At 50.4% G+C, this 20,952-nt stretch overlaps 1 protein-coding gene across 1 annotated transcript; it reads right to left on the bottom strand.

Annotated features, from left to right (window-relative positions):
• Positions 1 to 10,197: 10,197 nt before the first annotated feature.
• Positions 10,198 to 16,665, bottom strand: LOC142830266 (uncharacterized). Its single transcript, XM_075934398.1, has 5 exons — positions 16,260 to 16,665; positions 15,393 to 15,738; positions 13,917 to 14,014; positions 13,312 to 13,319; positions 10,198 to 10,329 (listed from the first exon to the last, which is right to left on the bottom strand). Exons 1-5 carry the CDS (start codon positions 16,615 to 16,617, stop codon positions 10,198 to 10,200), a joined length of 942 nt encoding a protein of 313 aa, XP_075790513.1. The 5' UTR covers positions 16,618 to 16,665.
• Positions 16,666 to 20,952: the final 4,287 nt, after the last annotated feature.

Below are 20,952 nucleotides of genomic sequence, written 5' to 3'. Positions count from 1 at the left end.
GACCTTCAGGAATGGGTGGGCCAGAATGACCCCATGACATTTGATGAGCTGGTGGCTCTCGTTGAGAGGCGATTGACAGCTAAAGGACTTTCCCACAGCCCCAGAGTCGAGGTGCAGCAGAGCAGAAGGTCCACCTTACCCCCAAGGACCCATGCCCCTGAAGTTTCCGACCGAGTCCAGACAGGAAGAAAAGAGGTGAAAGAGCGGCCGGGACGGGCAAGAGACCTTGGGGTCTGGACAGGAGAGGGCCAGGGATCAAGACCCAACAGCCGAAAACGAAAGGGGCTGTCCCACCCAGGTTATAGGTGTTATGCCTGTGGGGAGTTAGGGCATATTGCGGTTCAGTGCCCTAACGTAGACGAACCTATGCAATGTGACCTGGGGAACCTACAAAGTGTTCTAGTTAACCTCGTAGGGGTAGCAGTGGGCCCCCATCAGTATACCCAGCCCATGAAAATGAATGGGGTAGAAACCACTGCCTTAGTAGATTCCGGGAATGCGGTTACATTGGTCTCAGGGAAGCTAGTGGGGCAAAATCAGCTGACTCGAGCCAAGTACACTGGAGTATCTTGTGTACATGGGGATACTAGTTATTACCCCACCATTCCTGTGGAAATAGAAGTACAAGGGCGGGTTACAGAGGTAACCGTGGGGGTGGTCCCAAGGCTCCCCTACCCGGTGGTCATTGGGTGAGACTTCCCCAGGTTTAGTGACCTGCTACCACGGGACTGGGAGGAGGAGGATAGCTCCCTCCCAGCCTTCCATGAGTTCTCCCAGGACCTGTTCTCGGTGCCTGGGGAGCCCTGGAAAACCCGACGGGAGAGGAGGACCTCAAAGAAATTGGGGACCATGATCTTGACCCAAGGTCGGAAACAGACACGGGTAGAAGGGGAGGCCTACCCAACTACTAGAGCCGAAGCCCCGGGACAGGATGAGCCCGAAGCAGGACTCAGCTCATCAAGGGAGGAAAGGGGGCTAGGTTCCCTGGAGCCTGAGCAGGTGAAATCCCCAAGGGAGACCTTTGGGCAGGACCAAGCCAATGATCCAATGTATCAGAATATCCATAAGGAGGTGGTTGAAGTTAATGGGGTCCCAGTGGAGGGGAAGAACAAGGGCCCGGGGCCCTTCTATATAATCAAGGGGGATCTTCTTTATAGGGTAGTTTATATACAGGGCCAAGAGGTGGAACAACTCTTGGTACCCCGGAAGCACCAGAGGGCAGTACTGGAATTGGCACACAGTCATCTATTTGGAGGACATCTAGGGGTGGATAAGACCCTGGACCGCATTCTTTGGAGGTTCTTTTGGCCTGGGATCTATGTAGAAGTCCAGAGGTATTGTGCTTCCTGCCCGGAGTGCCAACTACATGGGCTCCAACCACACCTGAGGGCCCCGTTAGTACCCCTACCAATAATTGAAATCCCCTTTGAATGGATCGCTATGGACATAGTTGGCCCACTAGAGAAGTCTGCCTGGGGCCATCAGAGCATACTAGTTGTAGTGGACTGTGCTACTCGATACCCAGAGGCAGTGACCCTACGCAACACCCTATCCAAGACCATCACTAAGGAACTAATTCAAATCTTTTCTAGGGTAGGGATTCCTAAAGAAATCCTAATGGACCAAGGGACCCCCTTTGTGTCCAAGCTTATGAAAGACTTGTGTACCTTGCTCCGCATACGGGCCCTGCGGACCTCGGTATACCATCCTCAAACCGATGGTCTAGTTGAACGGTTTAACAGGACATTAAAAAGTATGCTCAAGAAAGTGGTAAGCCGGGATGGCAAAGATTGGGATATGCTACTACCCTACCTCATGTTTGTGGTAAGGGAGGTTCCCCAAGCGTCGACTGGCTTCTCCCCGTTTGAACTTTTGTATGGGCGTAACCCACGGGGCATACTAGACCTTGCTAAGGAAGCCTGGAAGGAACAGCCCAACCTGGGGAGAAATGTAGTTGATCATGTACTCCAAATGAGGGACAGGATAGCCAGAGTCACCCCCATAGTGCGGGAGCACCTAGAAAAGGCACAGGAAGCCCAATAGGTCTATTACAACCGGCGAGCAACGGCTCAGAAGTTCCAGGTGGGAGACCGGGTGATGGTACTAGTGCCGACGGCAGAGAGTAAGCTCCTAGCCCAATGGCAGGGGCCATATGAAATAATAGAAGCAGTGGGAGAGGTAAACTATAAGGTTCGCCAGCCTGGCCGGCGAAAGCCTGAGCAGGTATATCATGTCAACCTGCTGAAACCCTGGTGAGACAGAGAAGTGGCCTTGGTTGTGCTGGGGCCACCACCCCAAGGGGAAAACCCACCAAGGCAGGTGGGAATATCTCCTGAACTGACCCCGGACCAACAGGCCGAGGCAGCCGACATGATTGAGCGGAATCAGGATGTGTTTTCGACAGAACCAGGTAAAACTACGAAGGTTTACCATGACATCATCACAGACCCCGGGGTGAAGGTGCACGTTAAGCCATACCGGATACCTGAGGCAAAACGAAAAGAGGTCCAAGCTGAAGTGGAGAAAATGCTGAAGCTTGGAGTCATTGAAGAGTCCCATAGCCAGTGGTCTAGCCCTATTGTTATGGTGCCCAAGCCAGATGGAAGCCGGCACTTTTGCAATGACTTTCGAAAGTTAAATGAAGTATTCAAATTCGATGCCTATCCCATGCCAAGGGTGGATGAACTCATTGGCCAACTGGGCAAGGCCCGATTTCTATCCAACCTCGATTTGACCAAGGGTTACTGGCAGATCCCTCTAGCACCAGGGGGCAAAGAAAAGACAGCCTTTTTGACTCCGGAGGGTCTCTTTCAATACATGGTCCTCCCTTTTGGTTTGCATGGGGCTCCTGCAATGTTTCAAAGGCTCATGGACAAGCTGTTGCGGCCCCATGCCAAGTACGCAGCTGCCTATTTGGACGATGTTGTTGTCCACAGTCCTAACTGGGACACACACATTGAAAAAGTAGAGGCAGTATTGGAGACATTAAGAAGAGCAGGACTTACGGTGAACCCCGCAAAGTGTACGATTGGACTGGCCAAGGCCAAATATCTCGGGTATATCGTGGGAAGGGGGGTAGTGAGGCCCCAGCTCAACAAAGTGGATGCAATACAGAATTGGCCCCGACCAACCCGGAAAAAGCAGGTCAGGGCATTCTTAGGGTTGGTTGGGTATTACCGCAGGTTCATCCCCAACTTTGCCTCCATGGCCTGCCCTCTGACCAACCTGACTAGAGCACGTGGTCCCGACATTGTAAAGTGGACCATGGAGACGGAAGAAGCTTTTAAAGATCTCAAGAATGCCCTCTGTGGCAATCCAGTTCTCATAACCCCTGAGTTTATCTTGCAGACGGATGCCTCCGAAGTAGGACTGGGAGCTGTATTGTCTCAAATGGTGGGAGAAGAGGAGCACCCAGTCCTGTACCTCAGCAGGAAGCTTCTGCCGAGGGAACAAAACTATGCCATGGTAGAAAGAGAATGTCTCGCAGTAAAGTGGGCCATGGAAAGCCTTCGCTACTACCTTCTTGGGCGGAAGTTTACCCTGGTCACCGATCATGCGCCTCTGCAGTGGATGCACCGAAACAAGGACAGAAATGCGAGGGTTACCCGATGGTTCCTGTCCCTGCAGCCCTTCCACTTCCGTGTGCAACACAGATCAGGAACCCAGCATGGGAATGCAGGTTGTCAAGGGTGCATTGTTGTCCGACCCAAGTAACCCAACCCCATGGGGTTGAGCAGAGGGGGGGATGTGTAACAGGGTCAGGCCAGAGAGCTGTTGCAGAGAAGAGAAAAGGCAGCCCAAAAGGGAAAAACTCCTGTTAGAAAAGCAGAGAACTGCAGCACAATTAGGTGCAGCTGGCAGGGAGCTGGCTCAGGCAATTTGGGGCCAGCTGACTTCTCTGCTGTCTCTCTGAGGGCCTTTAAAAGCCTCAGCAGTTGGAGGCTGGGGAGAGGAGTGAGAGAATGAAAGGAAGGTGGTGGAGAGGCAGAGAGGAAGAAAGGGAGAGAACAAGTTGGACCAGCATTAGGTAAAGGCAGCAGGGGAGGGAGCCTGTGGGTCCCTGGCTCGCGTTCCCTACCACTGAGACCCGCTGCAAAACCCCAGTAGTGGCTTGGAGAAGAGGGGCCCTTGCCACACAAGATTTTGCGCAAAAGCAACTGCCGCATGTCTACACTGACCACGAGTTCTTGTGCAAGAACACTGACATAATGTACGAAATCAGTGCTTCTTGCGCAAATGCTCTGACGCTCTGCTCAGGAATAAGCCCTCTTGCGCAAGTGTTCTTGCGCAAGAAGCCAGTGTAGACAGGCAGCCAAGACATTTTGCGCATAAACAGTCTAAATGGAAAAAAAGCCCTAGTGGCCACCTGGACGCTCCGTACCAGCACATAGCTCCGGACTTCCTGGTAACCCGAGACCACTTAAAGACAGATGCAGCCTGCAGAGGCCACGAGGCAGAAGGAGCTTTGCCGCCTCTTCCCAGAGCTCTGCCACGCGGCTCTGCTGCTGTCCCCAACAGCCACCAGAGCAGGATGGCTGCTCCAGGGGGGAACAGCCACCCCCCCCAGTGAAGAAGGCCCCAAGGGGCAAAAAAGGAAGGGCCCCCATCCTGGTCTCCGGGGGAGCTGGAGGCCCTCCTGGACCTGTGGGAGGAGGAGGAGGCCCTCCACGACACTCGCTCCTGTTGCCGCAACTCGGAGATCTTTGACTGCATGGCTCAGGCGCTCTCGCACCAGGGACATCCAGCCCGGACCCTCAAGCAGGTCCGGGCTAAGGTGAAGGAGCTGCGCCTGGGCTATGTCCGGGCCAGTGAAGTCCAGGGGGCAGGAGCCTACATCTGCCCCCACTACCAGCGGCTCCACCGGATACTGGGCCAGGCAGCACCGCATGGCCCATCCATGTCCGTGGACACCTGCAGGCGCCCCCCCCCCCCCTCTCCAGGCCCAGCAAGGCAGGGAGGAAGACCAGCCAGCCAGGAGGAGGAAGAGGGCAGCACTGCAACCCTCCAGGCGGAGGCCCCCTCCAGCAGCCCCGATGTCTCTCGTGCATCCCCAGAGGCCGGGGAAGGATCCAACGGTGAGTGTTGCACTTTGCACTCATAAGGGCGGCGGGGAGCCAGGCGCCCGGAGGGTAGAGGCGGAGAGCATGTCACTCAGGCTGCATGAGCTGCACGCTGTGTAGCATTAGCAGTATGCAGCACGTGCAACCATGTGCAGCCTGGTGACCGAGCAGCACGTGGCTGCGGCAGGCAGCTCTAGGGCACGCCTGGGACTGTGCTGCTCACACACATCCAGCAGGACCAGGGGGGAAGGGTGGATGCCGGCTGGAATCAGCCAGGGCCCCAGGGGCTCAGACCAGAGCCCGCACCTCCGCAAGGGTGCAGCATGCAGAACGGCACACTGTCCCATGCCTGGCTGTGAGGCACCTGGGAAAACTGCAGCATCACAGCCCTGTGAGTGTGGCCCCCACTGAGCCCCTCGCCTGCTCCCGGTGCCTTGGCTGCCCCCCCGAGGGAAGTCCCCACAGTGGCCACACATGTCCCTGGGCTACCGTGTGTGAGGGCTAGTGGGAGGGGGAAAGCGCTTGGGCCGGCCCTAGGGCCACCTGAGTTTTGCTGCAAGGATGGGACACTCCCCAGTCACTCTCCTGGTTCCATCCAGGAGACATCCCATGCGATGGGGATCTGAGAGCCCAGACTACGTCTGCCATATGCGCTCCCAGGCACTGTGTGGGGATTCATCTCGCTCCCTGTCAAACACCATTGATTAGCCCAAAGCCTCACAGCCTCCCCCGTCAGGGAGTTCCACAGGTTAACACAACACAAGCGCCCTCCCATACCCCAAGGGGACAGGACACAGACCTGTGCTTACAATACATGGAGGAGGACCCTACTCCATGGGCGATCCTGTATGCAAACATACAACACGGGGGGAGGAGAGTAACCTAGTGGGCCCAAGCCACACTACTGTGGTGTCACCTGGGCTCAGGGGTGGAGTGCATGAGGGGTGGGGACAGTGGCTGGGCTGCCTGACTGACTCATCCTTTCTTCTCTTCCCTGCAGCAGGACCAAGCACAAGCCGGGGACCCTCCAGCCCTGTGGCAGCAGCAACACCCCCAGCTGCCCAACCACCAAGCCGGCGGGTCCAGCAGCGGGACCAGCTCCTTCGGCGGCACGTGCAGGCCATCAAACGGGTGGAGGCAGCCATCATGCGCCGAGTGGTGGTGGACCTGCAGTGGTGCCAGGAGGCCTGGGGCCCCATCCAGGCCCAGTGTGTGTGCATGGCAGATGCCATTTCCACCCTCATTATAGCATGGCATTGGCCCATGCACCCGCCATCCCTCCCATAGCAATGCCCGTGCCCCCTCCTGCTCCTGCAATGGCCCCTCCTGCTCCTGCCCCTCCTGCCTACCTCCCCATGCTGCCTGCTGTGACGGCGCGTTAGGGTCCCCCGTCTCCTGCACCACGAAATGGCACAAACAGACTGCACCAGCCGGTGGAATAGAGGAAGTTTATTGCCTCTCCAGGATACAGCACAGCACAGATGTAATCTGGTCCCAGAGCTGGGCTAGGATGCCTCAGGCCCCCTTGAGATGGGGGAGACTGGGCCCCTAAACTCCAGCCCCTTTCCCTAGGCTCTCCTCCATGCTCTCAGACAGCCAGCAACTCACTAACCCCCTTCCAGCCCTGCCCCCCAGCCAGGGCAGCATTCCACCTTCCTTTGTTCCTCTCCATGGGGGGTGTCTGGCCACTGGTTTGCATAGTGACTCATCCTGTTTTGCTGGGTCGTGGTACCCACGGCAGCCAGTGGGGGTTACCCCAGAGCCAGCAGCATAGAAACCAGCCAGGTACCCCCACTACGTCACACCTGCCCCAACGCGGCCTGACCCCCATGTGCAGGTCCGCCCCCGCAGAAGCAATCGCAGGGGCCACCTGTCCCAGCAGTAGCTCTCCACTCCCAGTTGAGAGCCTCCTCTCCCTCCCACCCTACATCTCCCTCCTCCCCATTGTAAATAAAAAGTTCAAATGTTAAGTATCAGAGGGGTAGCCATGTTAGTCTGAATCTGCAAAAGCGGCGTGGAGTCCTGTGGCACCTTATAGACTAACTGAAGTGTAGAAGCATAAGCTTTCGTGGGCAAAGACCCACATCTGACGAAGTGGGTCTTTGCCCACGAAAGCTTATGCTCCTACACTTCCGTTAGTCTATAAGGTGCCTCAGGACTCCTCGCCAGTTCAAATCTATCTGCCCACCTCGAACTGGTGTGCCACCGATCGGTAGCTGTCTGGGGTGGCCAGCTTCCTTAGTGCGATGGTGACCCTCTTCTTGACTGGGATGGGTGCCCGCAGCCAGGTGGTGGTTCTCTGGAGCGCAGGGGCGAGCCAGGCACACAGCTCCAGGAACGTCCGCTTTTGCATGCGAAAGTTCCGGAGCCATTTCTGGTCGTCCCATTGCCCCAGGACTAGCCGGTCCCACCAGTTGGTACTGGTGTCCAGTCTCCACAAGGACCTCTGCATGGTGGGGTGGGGATGGCACAGGGATGCCATTACCTCCCTGGTGAGGGAATCCAGAGCGACCTGCACCTTGAGGTCCTGGATGAGGAATACAGGAGCCTGGAGCAGTAGCTGCGGGCACTCCAAAATGGCTGGAAGGGGCCAGAGCAGGCACAAGGCCACAAGAAACAAGCTGAGATAAAAAAATCAGCCAAAGGCATTAAAAGGCACGAAGCAGTGGCATCCAAAAAGGCAGAGGGCAACCACAAATAGAACTGCTATGGCTGTCAGTCCAAGCACACAGCAGGAGAGAAACGGCTGTCCAGAGAGATCCCTTTAAGCACGTGTCTCAAAGGAGCTCCAGACCTCACCCCTGGAAAGGGCTGGTGCCCTTTTGCCCTCTTCAAAATGGTTCTGGGCTTCTGCTTTTGTGCAAAAGCATCCCGCTAATGTAGACGCACTTTTGTGCAAAATAGCATCGGTTTTACTATGAGTCCCGGACTAATATAGATGCTCTCTTGCGCAAATACTTTTAACGCAAAAACTCTTGCGTTAAAAGTATTTGAGCAAAATCATGCCAGTGTAGATGTAGCCAGATCTGTGTTCAGCTTGGTTTGCATGGGGGAAAAGATCTCAATAAGGAATTAAGGAAGATCTTGACTTGTTTGCAAAGAATTTGTTCAGAATTAGGCTGGGAAGGTTCACATGATTCGAATATTAAAGTAACTGATGATAATCTACTTACGAAAGACTGAATTGGCAAGAGGGGGAGAGGAGTGGTACTCTATGTAAAAAAATGTATTACAGTACCTGTTTCTGAGTCAATGACAACTGGGAAGAAAATGATCTTGAATGTTTGTGATTCAGTGTCCTAGGAGATAAGGCATAAGATGGGGTACCAGGTGGTATCTGCTAGAGACTACCAAATCACAGCAGAGAACAGGATGACTGGCTTTTTAATATGATGAAAGTCTTTTTTTTAAGAAATAGGTTCATACTGTTTTATTTAGCAATAATTTTGAATAGTATATAAATTCCTTAGTATGAGAAACAGGATCCATCTCTGTAAGGCCAGGTCTACACAAGGGGAAAGTCAAACTAAAGTATTCTGTGAATAGCGTCGCTAGAATCGATGTACCTTAAATTGAGTTATCACACTGTGGGGGTTGACAGGAGAAACTCTCCCATTGACTCCCCTCATGCCTCTGAATCTGATACTGTACTGGTACCAACTTTACTAGGCACGCTAAATCGATTCCCAGGGGACCAATCTCTGTAGCACCGATCTCTTGATAAGTGTAGACAAGACCTTAGAATAGGTGAGGGATGGCGAGTGAGCTCTTGCAGGGGCTGGAGTATTTAGCAGGGGTGTTGTTGCTGCAAGATGAGGCTGGCTTGTAGCTAGTCCCTGATAATGTCTTGATCTACAAGAAGCTCATATAGAATAAGGTTTGGATCCCCAGAATAAACAATGTTCTCTTTAAAAAGCTGAGTCTTCTGATTAATGATTTAACACAGCCTGTACTAAAACATCCTCAGCTGAAAATTCACTACTGCCAAAAAGTGTTGCATTCATCATGGGGGAATTCTATATTAATCATCATCTTGAGAAAGGATTTGATGGCAGAATTAAATAATAATGATAATTTAGGAACAAGCAATTATGATTGATCACATTTGTTATATGCAAACAAAATAAAGTCCAGATCAATAATAGAGGTACACGTGATGCTTCAAAAAGGACCAGTTTCATGAAGTTGAAAACAATTGAGCCAAAATCAGTTGGTAGAGAAAATTTAACAAAAAAATTTCAGTGATAATTTAGAATTGTTTGAGGTCATTTGACAAGATACATAAAAATCATAATCAAGAAACTGCCACAATATCAATCAATATAGCACAGAATGGAAGTGAAGGGAGATATAAAATCAACTGATATATAACAACTGGCTGTGTCAAATTGTTTCTTCACTTCCACAGGTAGATATTTACATTTTAAGAATACCTGATAAAGATCCTGAAGGTGTTTGTGTCTCTCTGTGAGATTGGAGCAAATCCAGTTGTAATTTAGGGCCTGGCTGTAAAAAATTGATTGTGTGATGTGTCCTGGATGGAAGCTAGAGGTATATAGGAAAGAATAATAGTTGGTAAGTTTCTGGTATAGGGTATTGGTAATGCAGCCATCATTTAATTGAACAGTAGTGTCAAGGAAATAGATGTCTTGTGTGGACTAGTCCAGGATAAGGTTGGTGGTGAGGTGGAAGTTTATTTATTTTATTCATGTATTTAAAATATTTTTACCCCGCCTCTCAATTTAAAATATTCAAGGTGGCTTACAAAGTTTTAAAACACAATATATCAAAGCGTAGAATAAAAGACCCCAAGAGGGGAGCATACAATCTCAGAAAACACACTGAGAGGAAGGGTGACACACACAATACACATATACCCAAACATGAGTTGAAATCCCTGTGGAATTCTTCAAGGGTCTCCTTTTAATAGGTCCATATGATGAAGATGTTATCAATGTAGCATAAGTAGAGGAAGGGTGCTAGGGGATGAGAGCTGAGGAAACAGTGTTCAAGGTCAGCCATAAACACATTGGCATATTGTGGGGCCATGCAGGTGTCCATAGCTTTGCCACTGATTTGAAGGTATAAATTGTCTCCAAATTGAAAATAGTTGTGAGTGAGGATAAAGTCACATAACTCAGCCACCAGGTGTGGCTGTGTCATCATCAAGGATAGCCTTTGTGTTTTCCAGAAGATTACTGATGCTCTCTAGTATCCTCAGGAAGACAGTGGTTTCTTGAAGGTAGCTATGATGCTGGTAGCACAGCATCTGAGGAGAGAGTCAACATAACCAGATATTTCTGCTGTAAGTGTGCTGATGTCTGAGATTATGGGATGTCCATGATTTCAGGTTTATGGATCTTGGGTAGCAGATAGAATACTGGAGATTTGTTTGTATAGATTTGGTCCTGAGATGTAGCAAGAAGTTTCATGAACAGACGGTGTAGTTTCTTTTGGCATTCCTAGTGGGATCAGAGGAAAGAGGCCTGTAGAATGTGGTGTTGCTGACTTTTCTGGAAGCCTCTTGTTCGTAATCTGTCCTGTTCATGGTGACTACAGCACCAGTTACTCAGGCTCCACCACCAAATGGATATAAGACATTAGTATTATACATTAGTAGCAGGGATAATGTTCAGTCAAAACTTATTTTCTATTAAGACTGATTTGTTGACAAATTGAATATTTTCATGTGACGTGATTTCATTAGAAATTCTCTATTTTCCATCAGAAAAGCAATGACAACACTCAGAAATTGCATTATGCTCTGGCAGTTTTCAGGTGAAACATTTTTGGTTGCCAAAAACTAAATAAGTTTATTTGGTATGGTTTTTTTTTTAACCAATCCCTTTCCCCAATCAAAATATGTGTGTGTGTGTGTGTGTATGTGTAGATAGATAGATAGATAGATAGATAGATAGATAGATAGATAGATAGATAGATAGATAGATAGATAGATAGATAGATAGATAGATAGATGAAAAAAGTTTTTTCCCCAATTACTTGATTCATATGAGTGAAAATGTATAAGTTCTGCACTTTTAGAACATCTTAATGCTGATACATATATGGGTTCCATTTTTCTGAAGGAAGTAGTAGTCAACATACAAATGGATTAAATTTGCATGAAGAGGCATACTGTTCTTTGTGTGTCTGGTATTCTGTATTATGTATTGTGGGATATATTTTCATTTTCAGGAAACGTTCAGTTCCCAAATACTACTGTCCACACTGAAATCCTCAAGCATCCCATAAATATAGATGCCTTCTATATCTCTGGTCTGTTAAATGGGATGTTAAATTTTGATTAATCAGCTAATTGAGTAGTCCATGGAATTTCCATGGACTACTCAATTAGTTGATAAGGGGGTCAATCGCTATCCCACTGTGCTTCTCCCTTTGAAATGTACAAAAGCCACCCGCGGCTCTTGTTTCAAAGGGAGAGACGCAGTTGGTTCCCTCTGCCTTTCTCTCTCTGAAATGTACAAGAGCCATGGCAGCTCCTATACATTTCAGAGGGATAGAGGCAGCAGGAGCTGACATGGGTTCCCCTCTTTGCCTCTTTCTTTGAAATGTACAAGAGCATCTTGCACCGTTTCCCCACTGCGTCCTGCCTCCTCTTCCCCCTGTGGAGATGGGGCTTTGTGGGAACTGGCTTTTAAGACGGCTTCCCCCAGCACCGACTCATGCTTCCCCACCTTTCTGCCTCTCTCTGATGAAAGCAGCAAAAGGGCAGGGTGAAGCAACTAGTCAAGTTCCAACTCAACTACGCTTACATCCATAGTCTGAGGATCTTATTTACATGTTGAGGTTATCCCAACTACACATTGTCCAAAAGGTTCAGGTAGATATCTCCCTGCCCTTGCTCCCCCGCCTCCACTCATACCTGACTAAGACTTGGTTTGGGTTGTGTACTTTATCTCTTTATCAAACAAGATGTACAAACCATGAGATATAGAACCTGGCAGTCTGATGCTTCAAACATTAATCTGATAGAAGGAAGGAGTTTCTGAAAAGGAAATAGATTGTCTGCTCAATGGTTAGCTTAGGGATCCAACTTCCTTAGTTTTCTTCATGTATTACCTTCATGTATTACAGATACTGTAAAAGCTTTTCCTTTGATGTCAAGTTCAGAGTATATAGGATTCTTTCGTTCTAGTCAGCAAAAGCCTTGATTTCTGCAACAGAGTTTGTATCAAGGCTTAGCAATAAGCACTTGAAAGGTGCACATCTCAGACCTCATTGCCATCGGAAGCAGCCTCCCTGGTGGTAAAGTCAGGCAAACTGTTAATAGTCAGTGACGTATTTAACAAATTTAGCCCATTTTTTTCTATCCACATATTGCTCAGACTTCAATTTTTCTAACGTATTCATGATCCAGAATTTTTAAAATATTTTATGGAAATGTATTTCAGTCTGGAGGTTTTTTTCCACTAATTTCAACTGCATCTTTGACTGTTTGAGTGTGTGGTCAGTCACCTTTCCCACAGGTATTGATTCTGCAGCTTGATTGGAAGAGCGCCTGATATCTCCTCCACAATTTTTCAAAGTGGAGCAAAAGAACAACTGTCATGGGGTAGTGGATAATTTTGTGTTTTGACAGGTGGTGGGGCTGACACAGTTCCCCCTCATCTGCCATGCTTTCATTCCCCAGTACTCACTTCATTTTCTGAATTAAATCCAGTATATTGCCATGAACAACTGCTTGAAAATAAATATTTGCATTATTCCCAGCCCCCAGATATTGAACATTCTAATCTGTATCTACAAACCCAGCTTCATTTCCATTTACTGTTTACAGCATTGAGTCCTGTATTATTTCTAGAGCTAGACTTCTTTTCCCCCATTAAATTAATCCCCACTCCTTCCATCATCCCTATAATTGTCAACCATGTCTATTTAGTACTTTCACCTATTCACTCTCAGTGTCACGGAGTTCAATGCCAGAAGAAACCACATATCATCATAAAGTAATCAATTAGACCCAGAGCCTGTAAGCAAGAACCAGCCTTCAAAGCATCAAAAAGACAGAATGCCAGGTGCCATCTCAGAGCCCTGATTGTGCCTATTCCAAGTCCGACCTTCAGTTGTGACCATCCTTGATACTTCAGAGGAAGGAAACTAAAAAACCAAACACAGAATAGACTGGACAGATCACTTCTTCAGCCTTAAAGTCCCTTCCTGGTGCCTTTCCTTCATCTCTGTTCATTCCCACCAAAAATTGCTTCCTTTTATCCCACAATCAAGTGCTCACTTCTGGTGCTGAGGAGAGAAAGTGAAATAAGTCACTTGCAAATACAAACTGTAGTTCTATTTCCACACTAAACCTTACCTAGGCAGAATCTCACATTCCTTTTCTCCACCATTCCCCCCTTGCTCTTAACACTCTGCTCTTCCTTTCTCCTTTTCTCTCATTATTCCCATTGCTCCTCTTTTTTTTCCCTTTCACCCCACAGAACTGGTACCATGATTATCACAAGAAAGGAAGGCCTATTGATGGGATGGGGGAGGAGGCAATTGACTTGGGCTCCAGTGATTCAAAGGGGCCCACAGCTCTAGCCACCACTGTAGCAGTGGGAGCCCCGGGCCCTTTAAATCACTGCTGGAGCCATACATGGTACATTGTAGAGTCCCAGGTGGTGCACTCTGAGCTGGGAGGGGGCCATAGTCCAGTTGGTGCTGAGGGCCAGCTGTCTGGCCTTGCCCCTTACACCTGAGGCTCCATCCCTTCCAGGAGTGCAGAGTGCTCCCTCCTCCATCCTCTCACACTCCCCTCAGCTCAGTCCCGGGGCTCAGTGAGTCTGTCAGCTTGCCTGAAAATAAATCTTGTTTCCCCATGAGTTCAGGGCTGAGACTCACCTGAGGAGAGCTCAGGGTTGCGATGGTTGGTTCTCAGCTTCAGTTTTAACTGTTCTTGGCCTTCGTTGAATACCATTTCATCTCCTAGGGGTGAAGTGCTGGTGGACATAAGAGAAAGGGGAGCACCTGACTGTCATCATGGCATCATGGCATCATTGTGTATTTTTAAAACTCAGGATGCAAAGCTCACTAGAGGGGTATTAATTTTCACTGGAAATATGGCCTTTAAGGAGCTAGAGAAGGGCTGAGAAACATTAAAAAAAAATAAAACAGCAAAGGTGTAAAGACTTAATTACTGCCTAAAGCAGCAAACATCTGTTGCCAGAAAACTGGCATAACAAATGACACTTAAAACTGAATCATATATGCATTACCTCTTCCAATCTACCAGCACTCATTAAGCAGAAAAGCTATTAGATTCTTCATCCCTGTGTTTTTCCATTCGTGAAGTACTTTTGAATTGTTCTGTCAGTGCAGCTTTATGGACTTCTTTATTTAAATATTCACTTCAGAAATCACTTCTCCCACCCTCCATGGGACATAGCAGCAGCAATGATCAGCTAAAATGCTTAAGGTAACAGCCTTCAGAGGTAAACATGAAGAGGCTGAAGGCCAAGCTTTCTTAGGGTACGTCTACACTACAGCGCTAGTTCGAACTAACTTAGTTCGAATTAGTTAATTCGAACTAAGCTAGTTCGAACTAACGCATCTAGAACTAAAAACTAGTTCGAATTAGCGTTTTGCTAATTCGAACTAGCAAGTCCACATTGAGTGGACTCTGAACAGGGCTTAAGGATGGCCGGAAGCAGTGCCGGCAGGGCATCAGAGGAGGACTTAGAGCGAGGAGATGCAGTCTCAGGCTAGCCGAGGGCTGCGCTTAAAGGGTCCCGACCCCCACCCCGGACAGACAGTTCTCAGGGGTGCCCCGCTTACAAACCAGTCCTGGCTTGGAGTGCCCAAAGTACCCACACTGGGCACATCACAGCACTCGGCCATCAGACCGGCTGCACTTGCCGCAGGCTGCCATCTGGGGAGAGGGGACAATCGGGGGGCTGCAGGAGAGCTTCCACCCCCAGAAGCCTGCAGAGCCAGCCCAGTCCTCCCCATCGGGGGCTCGTGCCCCATTCCTCCCTCACCTCCTTCCACTTACCCTTCCCTAGCCCCCCTTCTTATTGATGTACAAAATAAAGGACACGTGTGTTCAAAAATAGAAACTCTGTTTATTTAACAAAACTCGGGGAAACTGGGAAAAGGAGGTGGGAGAGGGGAAGAGAGAGGCTGGGAGAGGGGAGGGGGAAAACTGGGAGGAGGGAGCTGAAAGGGGGAAGCGAGGGAAAGGAGGGGGTGGGGAAACTGAAGGATCAGGGGTGGGGGTCTTGCTGGGCCGACCGCCTCCCAGTACGGTGAGGGAGGGGGCCTCGGCGTCCCCGGGGGGATGGGGTGGAGGGTGCGGACGTTGAGGTGGGGGGTGTGGACATTGAGGAAGAGGTTGTGGGGGTTGAGGAGGGAGAGGTGGGAGGGGGAGCAGGAGTGGGAGGAGGGACAACAGTTGGGGGGACAGCTGGTGCAGGATCAGCACGGGGCACCAATCTCTGCAGCAGGAGCTGCAGGTTGGTGCTCAGCCCTCGGAGCTCAGCCAGCAGCTCGTGGCGGACCTGCAGGTCTTCCTGCATCCACGACCGTAGTGTGTGGTGCACGGCTTGCAGGGCCCCCAGGTGCTGGTCCCGGTACTCCTGCTCCGTGCTGGCGGTCCGGAGCAGGCCGCGGGTGCGGGAGCATGTCCCGGGCGGGGTGGTGCGCCCTGCACGAGCAGCTGGTGCAGCTGTAGAGAAAGAAGAGAAGTGGTCAGTTCTCCCTGGGGACGCAGAGGATGATGCCCAGCCCCCTCCCCCACCCCGCAACGTGAGGGTGACCATGTCCTGCACCGTCACAGTCGCTGTGCTTGTACAGAGGCCATGGTCAGGATGTCTGGCTCTCCCCGGGACTGGGAGCTGCCCCAAGACCGCACCCATGTCCCTGTGCCATGTATAGTGTGGCCGGGGCGGCGGGGGGGGAAGGGGAGATGTCCCCTGCCTCCATGTAGAGGGGACATGTGAAGGGAAATCATCCTGCTGGGTCCTACCCCGGGGTCGGGAGCATGTCACGTCTCTTTGCACAAGCATGTGCCTATTGGGCAATGGCACCTGGGTGTCACGCAGCTGGAGCCACCTGCCCAAGGGTGGCATGGCACGTGCTCGCACGTGCACAGGTGTCTGCGTGATCCGTGGAAGGCATGGCCCACGCGCGCGGTCCCTGGTCTCCCTCCCACCTCCCCCCCCGAACTACTTAATTCAAACTACTTACCTGGTACGGTCTCCCTGGACGACGCTGCTGGCGGTGACCCTTCTGGTGTGCCCAGGTCAGGGCCCTCTGGTCCTGGCTCGATGTCCCCCGGGCTGGCACGGACCGCCCTGCCCCCCAAGACTTGGTGGAGGGCAGTGAAGTAGGGGCAGGTGGCAGCCCCTGCAGTGGCGCCGCCTCTTGTGGCCCTGGCGTACGCCTGGCGCAGCTTTTTAATTTTAATGCGCACCTGCTCCTGGGTGCGCCTGTGTCCCCTGGTGGCCATGGCGGCTGCTATGCGCCCATAGACGGCCGCATTCCTCCTCCTAGTGCGGAGATCATGGACGTTGGGGGCCTGCCCCCAAACCTCAATGAGGTCCATGACCTCCGCACTAGTCCAGGAGGCCGCGCGCCGTCTACGGCCCCTGGCTGGCCCCTTGGTGCTGGGGGACTGGGCAGGGGATGTGTCACTCGCACTGGCTGCCTGGCTCATGGTGGGGCCACTGGTTCGGGGCAGAGACTCCTGGCAGGGCTGGCTGACTCTAGTGCCGTCTGGCCAGAGTCTACCCCTTTAAGGGCCCGGGGCTGGGGGAGAGGAGAAGAGTTTTCCTGGTTGTGCCCAGAGAGGCCACCAGGGGGAACCTGGGAAGGGCTAGCCTCCCACTAGTTCGAACTAAAGGGCTACACAGCCCTTAGTTCGAACTAGCTTAGTTCGAACTAGCTAGTTCGAACTAGGCGTTAGTCCTCGTAAAATGAGGTTTACCTAGTTCGAACTAAGCGCTCCGTTAGTTCGAATTAAGTTCGAACTAACGGAGTGCTAGTGTAGCGCCTAGGAAAGTTAGTTCGAACTAACGTCCGTTAGTTCGAACTAACTTTGTAGTGTAAACATACCCTTAGTGAGAAACCTTTGAAGCTGCTACTCAATACAGCCTCACAGTTCATTTTCAGGGCATGCTGCAAGGTGTAGAAATTTCTATAGGCTTTCAGGCAATGAGGTGGCATGAGTGTCGGTGGCTGGACTGACAAATGTTTTGGGGCACAGATACCTTTAAAGGATGTTGTGGTTGTGGGGTGGTCCTGAAGGTATCTTCAGAGAAATCATCTTTAGCTGTGACTTCCAGCTGTGAAACCTTACTCCTGGGTTTGTCAGCTCGGTGGCAGACCCTTATGGATTTTCAGGCCTTGTTCAGAAGAATGAGTCATTGGAATGGAGCAGGATTGCTGCTGGAAGTGAGAGAAGAAACAGTGACCGGTTTTCAATTATTTGTTTATTCGGCATCTCTCGTAAAAACTATGATAGGAACCTGCTTTGAAAGATTAAGAAGTGTAATTAAAGGAGCAATAAATACTGAGGGGAGGTTGCTCAAAATCTTAAAATAATTGACAATGATTGAAAAAATAATTCCCTTTTTTAATATACAACACATCACTAGCTCTCCTCTTAAATTTTTAAACCCATCCTGAGTTATGTAAGGGCATATGGCCAACTATAAAAGTTTTTAATGTTTGCTGATAATACAGAGAATTAGAATCCTAGACAACTATATGATTTCAGAGACAAACTAATAAAGACTACAATACGTAAATTATTATTCAAAGGGCAAGCACCTGCAGTTTAGGAAGCTAGTTTCTATCATATGCAAATACTGCTTAATATAAGCCTTTGTCCATCAGACCGACTGCAGTTTTAACATGCCGCTAATCAAAAGATTAAATCCAACCTAAGGCTGTGTCTAGACTGCAGAGTTTTTTCGAAAAAAGGAGACTTTTTTTGAAAAAAACTTTACCTGAGTCTAGACTACAGCTGCATTCTTTCAAAATTAAACTGAAAGAACGCGGCTTTTCTTTCGATGGCGGTACTCCTCATTTTATGAGGAAGAATGCCTTTTTCGACAGAGATCCATCAAAAATAAGTGAGTATGGATGCGGGGAGCCCCTTTTTTAAAAAATAAGGGCCTCCAGGAAGAAGCCCTGGTGGACAATCTGGGGCATGCCTTGCATGTCTCTGGTTCCTGTCTGTAGCCACCTTTAAAGAGACAGTCACCCTCACAGCCAGTTGTGGCAGCAAAGCAGCCAGAGCTCACGGCTGTTCCAGTGCAGCCATGTCTCAGCCCCAGGACTCTCCTGGTCCTTCTAGACAGCCTTCTGGGGACCCAACCAGGGGCTCCAAACACCGGGCACCGGCATGGTCTGGGCCAGAGCTCAAGACCCTTCTCAATCTCTGGTCAGAGGAGGAGGCCTTACAAGCCCTAAACACCAGGAGGCGAAATGCAGACATTTTTGGCCACATGGCAGAAGCCCTGGCCAAGAGAGGGCACCACCCCCGCACCCAGGACCAGGTGTGCTCTAAAGTAAAGGAGCTGCGCCAAGGCTATGTAAAGGCCAGGTAGGAGAGCTCCCAGTCTGGGGCAGTCCCCCACTCCTGCCCCTATTATTCGAAGCTGTCCCAGACCCTTGGTGGTGGGGAAGCATGCACACCACTGCGTCTCATCCAGTCTGGCTTGGGGGACCCTGTGGTGGAAGCGCCAGAGCAGGACCTAGAGCAGTCCAGGGAGCCTGGAGACGGGGAGATGGTGCTGGAGAAGGAGGACAGTGAGGAGACGGTGACCTTCACTCTGGAGCCAGTCACCCAGACCCCAGAGGCCTCCCAGGTGTCATCTGATGCTGGAGACGAAGCAGCAGGTGAATGCAGTGAGGTCATGTAACACACAGGTAGGGGAGGTGGGTGCACAGTGAGTGATGCACAAGGGAAACCTGTAATGTTCACCATGGCCATCATGCAGCTGGCTGTGCATGTGCCAACATGTTCAGTGGTAAAGTGTGACACATGGGGGTGTGCCAAGTGGTGGCATAAACCATGTCCAGAACACACCCAGGTGGGTTGTCAATGCGATGTCCCATTGGCACTTCAGGACCCCTGTGATGCTCAGGCTGATGCCAAGGTCACACATGGTGATACCTTCAGAATGTCTGAGTCCCCTGTCTGAAGGAGAGGGCATGCCCTTTTGGACAGCTGTTGCACACATGACTGATTGTATCTTCCTCTTTTCCTCCACAGCCGGACCAGCAGTGCAAGAGGGCCCCAGCACCCCAACCCCACCTCCATCCCGGGGACATGGGAGCTGCAGACACAGGCATGTCTATGCAGACATCCTGAGGCAGCATGTGGCGGCCGTGAGGGAGCTCAACACCATCCTGCGAGAGAGGACAGAGGCAGAGGCTCGGTGGCATGATCGGCTGATGGAGAAGCTTGTCCAGCAGCGCACATCCCTGTGTGCCACTCTCAGGGAGCTCTGTGGCTTGCCTGCTCCTGTGCCTGCTCCTCCAGCACCCCATGACCCCGCCCCACCAAACCCCCCTTCCACAGCACCATCTCTTTCCCCCCTTGTACCTCCCTCTTCCCCAGGCCCCCCCCCAGTCTCCCAGCCCCTCTCTCCCCCTGATCCTCCTCTCCTCCAGACCTCCCAGACCCAAGTGCACCTACCCTCTGTCGTCCAGCCAACAGACAATCACCCCACCCGATCCCGAGGCCATGGTGGACCCCGAACACAAGGCACCAGCAGGAGACTGCGAGCACCGTGCAACCTGATCCCCTTCCCCCCTCCAGGTTTCAAGAACCCCTATCAGCCCAGTAAAATACCAGACATTGTGTTTAAGAAAATGTTTATTGTACATAGTTTGTCATTAAGGTATACTTTCTCCAGCAAAAATTAACAAAAGCTTTTTTATGTTTGCAATAGTTATACATTCTTTCAGTTATTGACATTTATAACAATAAAACAGAAGTTATTCTTTTCAAACAAAGGTACTGAGGGAGTTGGCAAATGTCATTGTGGAGCCGTTGGCTATTATCTTTGAAAAGTCGTGGAGATCAGGAGAAATCCTGGATGACTGGAAAAAGGCAAATGTAGTGCCCATCTTCAAAAAAGGGAAGAAGGATGATCCAGGGAACTATAGGCCGGTCAGTCTTACCTCGGTTCCTGGAAAAATCATGGAAGGGATCCTTAAAGAATCCATATTGAGGCACTTGGGTGAGAGGAAATTGATTAGGAATAGTCAGCATGGATTCACAAAGGGCAAGTCGTGCCTGACCAATCTGATTAGCTTCTGTGATGAGGTAACTGGCTCGGTGGACATGGGGAAGTCAGTGGATGTTATATACCTTGACTTTAGGAAGGCTTTTGATACGGTCTCCCACAATATTCTTGCCAGCAAGTTAAGGGATTGTGGATTGGATAAATGGATGGTAAGATGGATAGAAAGATGGCTAGAAGGCCGGGCCCAGTGGGTAGTGATCAATGGCTCGATGTCAGGATGGCGGTCGGTTTCTAGCGGAGTGCCCCACGGTTCAGTTCTAGGACCGGTTTTGTTCAATATCTTTATTAATGATGTGGATGAGGGGATTGATTGCACCCTCAGCAAGTTTGCGGATGACACTAATCTGGGGGGAGAGGTAGATAAGCTTAAGGGCCGAGATATGGTACAGAATGACTTAGACAAATTGGAGGATTGGGCCAAAAGAAATCTGATGAGGTTCAACAAGGACAAGTGTAGAGTCCTGCACTTGGGACGGAAGAATCCCAAGCACAGTTACAAGCTGGGGACCAACCGGTTAAGTAGTAGTTCTGCAGAAAAGGATCTGGGGGTTACAGTGGATGAGAAGCTAGATATGAGTCAACAGTGTGCCCTTGTAGCCAAGAAGGCTAATGGCATATTA

The sequence above is a fragment of the Pelodiscus sinensis genome, chromosome 7, assembly GCF_049634645.1.
Source record: "Pelodiscus sinensis isolate JC-2024 chromosome 7, ASM4963464v1, whole genome shotgun sequence".
Classification (NCBI taxonomy): Eukaryota; Metazoa; Chordata; order Testudines; family Trionychidae; genus Pelodiscus; species Pelodiscus sinensis.
The sequence above is the reverse complement of the archived record's forward strand: the minus strand, read 5'-3'. Positions and strand labels throughout refer to the sequence as shown.

Bases quoted from the DNA above. Each gene is read 5' to 3' on its own strand.
- LOC142830266 (XM_075934398.1), bottom strand. From the start codon at position 16,617: ATGGACCTCATTGAGGTTTGGGGGCAGGCCCCCAACGTCCATGATCTC. The intron at 15,739-16,259 runs GTAAGTAGTTTG...CTTTCTCTACAG, and splicing joins GTCCAGGGAGACCGTACCAG to CTGCACCAGCTGCTCGTGCA. The intron at 14,015-15,392 runs GTCCACACCCCC...TATGTCCACCAG, and splicing joins CCCACAACCTCTTCCTCAAT to CACTTCACCCCTAGGAGATG.